General features: G+C 66.9%; 1 protein-coding gene and 1 long non-coding RNA gene across 2 annotated transcripts; one reads left to right on the top strand and one right to left on the bottom strand.

Annotated features, from left to right (window-relative positions):
- The first annotated feature begins 1893 nt into the window (after window positions 1-1893).
- On the top strand, window positions 1894-4542 carry LOC121084117 (translation initiation factor IF-2-like). The gene is made up of 2 exons (XM_040585317.1): window positions 1894-3601; window positions 3791-4542. The coding sequence occupies exons 1-2, from the start codon at window positions 2816-2818 to the stop codon at window positions 4103-4105; spliced, it is 1101 nt and encodes a 366-aa protein (XP_040441251.1). The 5' UTR covers window positions 1894-2815; the 3' UTR covers window positions 4106-4542.
- On the bottom strand, window positions 4133-6031 carry LOC121084118. The gene is made up of 2 exons (XR_005826592.1): window positions 4747-6031; window positions 4133-4284 (listed from the first exon to the last, which is right to left on the bottom strand). It is a non-coding gene; the product is annotated as an uncharacterized LOC121084118 (long non-coding RNA).
- Window positions 6032-10051: the final 4020 nt, after the last annotated feature.

Here is a 10051-nt window from a genome sequence, read left to right as displayed (position 1 = left end):
TGCCCTCCGTCGGCCCGGCCTCCCGCACTGTTCAGCTACTCCCGTGACCCCTCTCAGCCCTTGCAGGAGGCCTGGGGAGCCGTCTGCAGAGCGATCTGCCAGAGCGCTGGCAGCTGCCCGGGCGGCGAGGAGCGGGAGAGCCGCTGACAGCCGCCGCCCTGCCCGGCGCCCGTTCTGGTGGCAGCCCCCGTTGTCTCCGCGCCCAGCTGCGAGCCCTGCGCTGGGGGAGCGGGGGGGGTGGGGGGTGGGGAGGGGCTCTGCCCTTTGCCGCCTGTGCGTGGGGGATGACCGTGACGGTGGAGCAGCGCTGGGAGCCCAGGCCACGGCTCCGTGGGAACTTGGGGTGCGTGGCTCGTCTCCCGAGCCTCCTCCCGGCGTACCGGGGACCCAGTCCGGGCCGTGCTGCGGTGGGAGCCGAGGGCAGCGCCGAAAGGTGCTCCCCTGCCACCGCCGTGCCGGGAAAGGGTTGTGACCGCCGGGGCGGGGGTTACCGGCCTCTCCCCGAGCTCCGGTCCGACTTCCCCAGGCTTGGACTTCGCTCTCTGCTCTCCTGCACTGGCTCCCTTCGCCCTCCTCTCCCGAAGGCACCACCGGGCCAGTCCCTTCGCCCCCTACCCCCCGGGGGCAGCGTGGCTTCTCAGCCCCGGTTTGTCGCTGGGTGCTGAAGAGATGGCAGTGCCCCCCAAACCCTCCCCGAGCAGAGAGACTGCACAGCCCCTATTCAGATGGGGGCCTGCGGACACTGCAGGCCCACACGGGGCGTTAAGGCGGCCCCCAACCGAGCAGGGGCTGTGCAGCGCTGCGAAGAGGCTTAGGAAGAGACTTGTGGGGGTCTAGCGACCGGAGGAACGAGGACGCCCACCCCTCCTCACCTACCCCCCGGCCCCTCCGCGAGCGGCGGGAAGAGGCAAGGCGGCCGGTGCCGTTGGGGAGAGTGCGGGGTCCGCGCTGCGCGGCCGCCTGCAGAGCCGGGATCGAGCGAGGCGGCGGCGGGAGGCAGCAGGGAGGCTGGTGCGCGGCAGCCGGGAGTGCTCGGCACCGAGCCCGGAACGCGCGGCGAGAGCGGGAGCGCGGCGCCCCCGCGGTGCGGCCAGCGGTGCCGGCACCGCCGAGCCCTGCCGACCCGGCGGCGGAGCAGGAGCCCGGCGGGCACTGCTGGGAAGCCTCCGGCAGACGCCGTCCTGCCGCTTCGCGAACGGGCGGCTCCACTCCCCCTCCCTCCATCTCTCCCTCCTTGCGTCCCCGGGGCCGGCCGCGCCGCACGGCAGCGGTTAGGCGTGCACCAGCGCCAGAGCGCGGTAAACAAGGGCGGCCAGCTGCCCCCGCCCGCTGCCAGCCCGGCGGCACCGCGCCCGGCAGCTCGCCCCCGGCCCGCTCCAGTACCAGGGCCGCGGGGAAGCCGGCGCGCCGGCCCCGGAGCCGCCGAGCGTGGCGAGGTGGGGGGCTGGGCGGGGGGGCCGGCGCTGCTCCCCGCGGCTGCATGCTCGCCCCGCGGACCGTGCCGCGGGCTCATCACGCCGGGAGCGCAACTTCTGCTCCGACCTGAAGTCGCAGCTCCTCTGTTTGTTTATTTCCCCGGCCGCGGTGGCCGGCTGCCAAGCACGCCGACCTTGCCTATTAAAAACCCATTTTTCTTGCCCTGCGCGGAGCAGCAGTTTGCTCGCCGCGCTCCGTTGTTCCGTTAAAATAAAGCGCTGCAAAGTCTGCTCGGGGGTGCCGGGGGAGGGGGCGATGGGGGTGGCGGTGGATCTGTGCCCGCCTCACGCGTCGCGCCCGGGGCCGGCGCGGTCTCCCGGGGTGCCTCCCGCCGTAGCCCGCTCCCGCGCCGGCCGCCGCCGTGCCCCGAGATCGCGGTGGGGCGGGGTGACCGCCCTGGCTCTCCGGCCAAACCATTTCCTGCCCTACGGAGCCACGGCCCCTCGCCACCGGCCAAGCGGTAGCTGGGTCTGGCCGGGGGACGGCGGGCAGCGGGGCTGGGCGGAGAGGCGGCGGCGGCGGGCTGGAAAAATCAACACGCGGCAGCGGTGGCGGAGGGCAGGGGCTGATCCCATTAGCCGCGCCGAGCCGGAGCCGGGCTGAGCCGGAACAGCGGGGTCACCCCTGCCCGTGGCGCCCCGGACCGCCGGCCGGAGCGGCGGGAGGGCGACACTCGCTATCCCCTTCCCCTGGTGTCCGCCCCGGCGCCCCCTCGCCCTTATCGGCGGCGTCAGCCCAGGAGGGCGGCGGAGGCGACGTCGCTGCCCACCCTCGAGGACGGGAGACAGACGGGTTTGTGCCGCTGGGCGCGGGGGGCCGTTTCGCCTCGCCGCTTTATTCAGCGATGGCGCTGCCCGCCGGGACGCGCTCCGGTCAGCCCGCCCCGGCCGGGCCCCGGCTCGCAGCTCCCTCACCCTTGGCACTGCCCCGTTGCGCCCAGCCTCCTCCGACACCCGAGGGCGTCCTGTCTCCCCTTCTCCTCTAGGGCGATCTAAAAGTCGTCCGAAGCAAGCTGCTTTTAGAGCAGATACAACAATAAAGTATATTGAAATAAGTCTGCGGTTGGTGAGTTTCCAGCGATACTTAATGGCACTCGTGGTAAACAGTCCCTCTCTGTGCTAGCGGGGAAAATCATCCAGACACAAGCACATTCCACCCTCTTTAGGGCTCCCTGGCTGTTATTATAGTTATTGCATTACTCTGGTGTAAGCCTTTTGTAACTAAGCTTCTATAAAGCCCCGCTTACAAGCACCCTGATTAGAATTTTCCTTGCCAGTAACCAAAGGCCACCCGCTTTCCAGTGCTATACAGAGGGAGCCGTCAACAGCCACCCCTCTGAATGTACGCTTTGTTCCTGGCAACAAGGAAACGAGTGGGCTTCTATTGGGGAGAAAGCAACCCTTCTTTTAAATATCACACAGCGAGAGCTGATGGGGCACCGGGCTCCGGAGGGGCCGTGACGGAGGGAGACAGACGCGGCGGGGTCACGGGAGCGCGGAGTGGCCGAGCCCTAATGCTACCCACGAAGCGGCTGCCGCTCAGCCGACGGTCAGAGGATCATCTGGCTGATCCCGGCTCAGGGGCGGGCGGGGACGGAGCCGGGGCCTGGATGGAAAAGAAAAGGAGGGCGCCGGATAATGGTTTCCCAGCGGCGCACACCGCTCCGGCACCCTGGCTTCCCTCTCCCCAGGCGCCGGGCGGGCAACGGTTCGCCGAGCCGGGGCGGACTCTGTGTGTGTCTATGTCTGTGCGTGTGTGTGAGCCGAGCGCAGGGGACGGACGCGACCCGCCGGGGGGGCCCGCCCGGCACACCAGCATCCCCTCTCGCCCATCCCACCGCCCCTCCGGGGACACCCTGGAAAAGCAAGCGTCGTGCGGGTTAGGACATCGCCGTTTCTGCAAACACGGCTGGTCTGCCAGGCACCCCCATCTCCGGGGACGAGGATTTCCCCGGGGACAGCGGGAAAGGAGCCTGGCTCCCCCCGGGAACTCCCCCGGGCGGCTGCAGCCCGGCCCACCGCGCCGGCAGCGAGCGAGCGGGGAGCGGGCAGCCGGCCGGCCTCCCCCGGGGGGCTCCGCAGCCAGCCCGGCTATTGTGAGCGCCCGAGAGCCCGTCTCGCCGGGTGTAAGTAATTACTGTGATATGTCCAACATGTATGTTAGTGACATTACTAAGGAGGTGAGAGCTTGGCGCTCAGAGGGCCGAAATGCTGGGCTTTCGCTTTCGTTCAGGATGTGTGTAACAGTCTTTTCTCAGCTCGCCTGATTTTTAACTTCCTCTAAACCTCTCTTTTTTTCTTTGCTCGGAGAGCAGCAACGAGAGACCCGAGAGGAAACACGCTGCTGCTGTGCAAAATGTGGACCATGTGTGGGAACTATTTACTCAGAGTGCAACTGCAGGCACCAGGCGAGGGGGCTGGCAGAGCCGCGGGGCGGTGGAGAGAAAGGCTACGTCTCTCTCTCGCTTCTCGCCCCCCCCCCGCCCCATGTCTTCCCTAAAGCCAAACCACGTCGCTGTGTGTGTATTACGGTGCGTTTTACTGACTTCTCGCTGGGCGCGTGTTGGTTTTCTTTTTTTTTTTTTTTTTTCTCACCAGTCCAAGGCTTTCCCGATCTGCTTTTGTGCTGACCCACCTCAAGCCTCCCCGGGCAAAGGGTTAAATCTTCGGAGCCGTGCAAGGAAGCGGCCGAGTTTCAACAAAAAAAAGGAAGAAAAAAGAAAGAAAAAAGGGGAGGGGGGGAAGGAGTGGGAGCGTGAAGAAGCAAGCACAGAGAGGGCCGCACGTTCCCTGATGGTCCTTTTGGCTGCTGTAGAATAATAAAAATAATTAATAACAATAATCACCACCCTTTCTTTTCTATTTGGCTATATCAGGAAGTGCCTCTGGCCTTGAAGCTCCCTATTACCTCTCTTCCTCTCCCCCACCCCCCTTTCCTGGGAAGTGAGAAGAAAAAGGTCTGCAGCTGACAAATATTATCCATCCTTTTCATCGATCGGAGCATATACAGATGTGATAGCTTGATGTACACTGCAAACCGGCTGATCCATCGCTTTCTCCCTCTCTCGCTGGCTCTGGTTCGGCCCCCTCCTCCCCCTCCCCCTTTGTTCTTCCCCCCCCCCCCCCCCCGCCTTTCCCTCTCTTTAAATAGATTTCAAGGCGCTGCCTGTTGGAGAGCAGCTCTCCAGAGAGAGCGAGCTATTGCTTCCCTGCCGATAGCCTCCCCCCTTCTCCGGTTTCCAAACAGAAAACAATCCCCGGCCCGAGGAACCTGTGCTGGGGATGCAGGAAAGAGTTAAACCGGCAGCGAAGAGCGAGATAAGGAGGCAGCTCCCTGCACCATCTCTTTCGAGCCCTGTGTAAAAAAATAATCACAAAAAGAAAAATAAAAATACATATCGGTGCTCTCCGTCGTGCACCATCACGTGGGGAAGGGCCAGCTTGTCCCGGGCCACCATCCGCCCTGGCTCCTGGCCCCGGCGGGAGCTGTCCCAGCCCCGCGCTGGCCGGCGCGACTCGGAGCGAGCGGCTGGGAAGCGGCTGGCGGCGCGGAGCGAAAGGGTTAAGCCTCCCCTCCACCGCCCTCCTCTCTCGCCAGAGAATAAGCGCTCGCACGAAGCGTTTCTGGAGAGGCAGGCTGCGAGCAGGCCTTTCGCCGTGGATCCATGGCTACCTCACCGCCTGTCAGTGCCATGATGGCCCTCCCCCGGTGCCCCGAGCGGTCAGCACGGGCTGTTAACCGGCACTTGCAATCAGTTTCTCGAAAGGTTAGCCAAGGTCCCGGGTTCTTACAGACGGGAGGCGTTACGAAACCGCCTTTGTATCTGCGTGCACTTACATAAAAAAGGCGAGGAGGAGGCGAGGGAGAAGGGAGCAGCCCCCCCGGGCAGGAAGCGAGCCAGGCCGGTGGGCTGGGGGCTCTCCTCGGGCGGGCCTGGGACCCCCACGGGCATCTCCCTCCGCAGATGCACCACGCCACCTGGCCGGCAGCTCGCCCTTGGAAGGGCTGGGGTGGCCCTCGCCGCCAGCCCCGCCAGCCCTGCCCGGTGCTGGAGAGAGCCAGGCGGCGGCGGGGCTGCCGAGGCGAAAATGGGAGTGGGAGGAGGGAAAAGTGCTATCCGGAGAGCTGTTGTGACAGATGCTAAGCCTTGCCCTACGCGTGCTGGTGAGAGAAGGAGTTAAAAGCAAGCTGCTTTTTCGATCGAGCTGCTTCCCCGAGCGTCGGAAGGAGCGGCTTGCTAGAAAGCCGTCCATCAGCAACCAGTCCAACCTGCCCGTGATAATATGCGATCAACACCAAATCACCCCCGCTAGGCACGATCCATCATCGCTACGATGCAATGGGCCCTTGTATGGATGTGTCTACACGGGGGGCGGGCGAGGAGAGAAGGGGAGGGAGCGGAAAAGAGAGAGGGAGAGCTGTGTGGATGTGTGTGCGGGGGGGGGGGCGCATCATCCACCGGAATGGGAATCGCCGCCTCCCCCGGCTCTCGGAGAGCGGAGCTGCCCGAGCCAGCGGAGCCGAAAGTTGCTGGGCCGGGGCTGAGCGGGGAGCCTGGCACACGGCCCCGCCGCGCCTCCGACTGACATCAGCCTCCCCTCCCCCCCCCCCCCGCTCCTCCTGGGCAAGCTTGACTGGCGTAAAATTAATAATTAATAGGGTGAAATTGATTAAAGGGCTGGGCGCGCGATAGGGGCGCTCGGAGAGCCCTTCGCCTTCCCGGCCGCTCCGCATCCGCCTCCCCGCCGGTAGGGGCCCGGGAGCGGGGACTGGCCGCCGCCGCCGAGCCAGGGGAGCTCCGGGGCAGCCCAGCCCGAGCAGGAAGGAAAAGGGCGGCGGGGGACCGGGGAGGGGGAGGAAGGCGGCGGCTGCAGCAGCAAACCCCGCTGGGTGGCTGGCTGTAACCGAGATCGGCCGCGCTAGCAGCAGCGGCGGCGGCAGGCGGGGGCTGGCCCGGCTCGGCTCGGCGCAGCTGGGTGTGTGTGCGCGCGTCTGTGTACAGAGCCGGGTCCCGGGAGCTGCCCGAGGGCGGTACTCGGCACCACAAGACCAGCCCCCCCTCCCCCCCCCCCCCCCCTTTTTCCCTACCGCGATCACTCTCTGCCACGGAGGGAGTGGGGAACCGCAGGGGACGCGGCCGGGCCAGCGCACGCCTCAGCCTCCAGCCCCGCGGAGGTGGGAAAGGGTTAAACGTTGGAGGGCGACGAGGGGGGGGACGGGGGATGGGGAGCGAGGGGAGGGGGGATGCCGAGCACAGCGCTGAGCGCAGGGAAACCACAGCGCACCTGGGCTCGGCTCGGGAGCCGGAACGAGCCGCCGCCTCCTCCTCCCTCCCTCCCTCCCTCCCTCCCTCCCTCCTGCCCTTCCACCAGCTCGGTGCCTGCCTGGCCCGTTTCGCTGCCGTATCCCTGCAGCAGCGGGAGCTCAGCTCCTCTGTTCCTATCAGCTGCTCCCTCTAACCTCAGTGACCCAGATAAGCACGGCTGCCTCCCACCCCCGCCCGGCAGCGTGCCGGGGGCTCCGGCCCGGCTCCCCACCAGCCCTCCCTGCCCGCTGCGCCGCCTGCCTCCCCGCGGGGCCGCCCCCGGCCCGGCCCGCCGCCTGCAGCCCCAGCGGGCTCCTCCCGGCCCGGCGACTCCAGCCCCGACCTTCAGCGGGGGCAGCAAACCTGGACCGGCGCCCGCCCCCTCGCTGGTCTCCCCCCTCCTCGCCCCCCCGGTGCCCCTCTCGCACGGCTTGGGATCATTGTTAGCCCGAGCTGCGCCAGCCCGCCGTCAAAATAATAATTAAAAGCAAAACAAACACCCCGATCCGGTCTTTCCTGGACACGCGGGTCGGAGTCACCGCAGCCCAAGTGTTGTTATTCCCGGGCTGGAAATAGCCCTGGCTCCGCCCTGGACAATCGCCTGTCAGAGGCCTCTTCTCTCCCCTCCCTGGAGGCCCTGCCCTGCCCTGCTTTATTTACTTTTGAAGTGTCTGGATTGATGGAGAACTGCGGACGGCACTTTCCTCCCCCGGCTCCCTCCTGCACCAGGGCTCCACCGGAGCCTCTTACCGCACCCGGCGCTCCGCGCCAGCTCCGCATGACCCAAGATAACCCGGCCCCGGGGAGGCCGGGGCGAGCGGGGGAGGGCGCTTCACCAAACCAAACAGATCGATCCGTCCCCAGCCGCCGCGGGAGCCCGGGACGGGGGGGGCCGGAGGGGCCCCTAGCAGCGGCGCCCGGGCGGGAGGGGGGAGCCGCAGTCCCCGCCGTCCTGGAGCGCCCCCACCCCCGGCTCGCCCGCCGGGGAGGAGGGGCGGAAGGGAGATCGCGGCCGGGCCCGTAACGACACAAGGGATAAACAGCAAAGTTATCACCAGCCGTGACCAAAATAAATGCCTGTGATAAAAAAGCACTGACAGGATGATCCATTACGCGGGTGTCACTGCCTACAACGAGGTTCAATCAGATACGCCGGTTGCCGTGGACAACGGGGGAAGCGGCGGTACCGGGCTGACGACTTTTCTGGAGGGGCGGGTGGTGGTTGCTATCAGGGAGGTGACACGGCGCGATCTGCACGAGGGTGGCCCCGGCGTCGCGGGAAGGGACAGACCGCGGGAGCCCCCCCGCCCATTTCTCCCGCGGCCGCCGCTCGCCCCGCTGCCCCTACAACCGGCTGCCCGCCCGGAGGCGGCCTCGAGTCACCGACACATCTCTGAGAGGGAGAGGTGCGTTCCCCCCGCGGACGGCCCCGGGGACGTGCGCCGTGCGCCCGGGGAAGCACACCCTCCCGTCTGGGATGCCGTCGGGTACCTCCCCGGTTCATGGCCCCCCCTTCCCCCCCCCCCCCCCCCCCAGTGTGGTGCCGGGAGCGCGGCTCGGCACGGTTCCTATCCCCCCTCCTCGGGCGCCCCGCGTCCCTCCGCAGCCCGGCGGTGGAAATCAATGAGCGTTTGTTCCGTGCGGCGCGACCGTCTTCTGAGCGATGCCCTGTTATTAGCAGGGGAAGGGGAAGGGGGAGGGAAGAAAGGCTCTCTGCGGGCTCGGTGCTGCACGTCCTCGCCTCCGGCAGAGCCGCCTGCAGGTGCCGGAGCGGGGGCAGCGGGGGCCGAGCTGGCTGGGAGCGCCGCCGGGAAGAGCCGTGCCCCGGGGCATCGGGCTAATCGCACGGCAGGTCAGCTCGGCGGGACGCCCGGGCCCCGGGCGGTGCGATTCATGAAGGCTCGGAGGCAGCGGGGACAGGCGGCGGGCCAGTGCCCCTTGTGCCACATTCCTCAGAATCGGGCCGGGCCGGGCCGGGCCTCGCCCCTTGGCGGGCGGGGGCGGGGGCGATGGGGACAAGGTCCCTGAGCCAAGCGGGGGACCGCCCTCTCTATCCCGGCCCTCCCTCCCAGGAGCAGGCAGCCTTTGGCAACGATCGTGCCCGAGGTGGGGGGACTGCGGGGCACAAGGGACACTGTCCCGTGTCCCCCCCCCCCCCACGCCCGCGGGAGGAACGATGCCGGGGCCGTCCCCGCCGGTGCCACGGTGCGTGACACGACAGCCCCGTGCCTCCTCGGGATGAGAAACTTCGCGGCTGCTAGCGACGGGTGGCTGCGCCGCCCGCAACGCATCCTCTGGTCCCCAGCTTCCCCCCCGAGCGTAAACGCATCCCCCCCCGCCGCCGCCGCCCCCTTCCCGTCACGATTTAATGCTTTTCATGTTCTTCGGCAACTGCGTTTCCGCAGAGAAACCCCGGCGCGCTCCCAGCTCGGCTGCTCAGCTGTATTGTGGCGAGCTCAGGCACAGCCGGAGTGAATCCATTACGCCTCGATCCTACAATACAGGTTTATGCGGATACCCTCTGATTTACATTTAAAACAGTGCACAGGCATTGTCTGCTAGCCTGAAAAGAAAACACAGCCCCGTAACTTCAAATGACCTTCAAAGCAATGCAATTAACTCTCGTAATTATCGGTACACGCCTTATAGAAAAAGACACAGGTGCTCGCGTCGGTGCTGTTCCACCTGGCTAAGCAGCCTCATCCTACCAGGGAATGACACCTCCACCCTTTGCAGTCCCCAAATCTGGGACTCGCTCCGCCGTTCCTACATTTCGAAATCTCCCCTCATCCTCCCCTTCCCCCGCCCGCCGCCTGGGCTGAGGGACAGCTTGCTCAGCGCGGCGAGGCTTTGTCACACTGCCACACACACCACCACGTCGCTGGCTGGTGCCGGCGGCGGGCGGCGTGTTTTGCTTTCCCGGCTCCCACAAAGCGCTCCCCTCCCGCCGGCCCCCGGACCGCAGGCCACGCAGAGCCGAAATTTAGGTTAATAGGATGGGCTTTGATCCGTGGTCCCCTTCGCCCTCCCCTCACCCCGAACGACATCGATCCGCTGCATTTACTCCCGCGCCGACCGGCCCCCGGTGCTCCCGCAGTCACGCTCTGCGCGACCGGAGAGAATAAATATCCCCGAAATACCGAGCCGGTGGTGGCCCCTGGCCCTGCCTGCCCCGGCCCCGCGGCCGTGGCGGTGCGCACGGGTGGCCGGTCCCCGGAGGCTCAATGTGCAGTGTCATGATGGCTCCCACGGCCCGCGGGCAGCACCGGG

This window comes from Falco naumanni, chromosome 2 (assembly GCF_017639655.2).
Source record: "Falco naumanni isolate bFalNau1 chromosome 2, bFalNau1.pat, whole genome shotgun sequence".
NCBI lineage: Eukaryota > Metazoa > Chordata > Aves > Falconiformes > Falconidae > Falco > Falco naumanni.
This window is presented reverse-complemented; position numbering and strand designations above follow the sequence as displayed.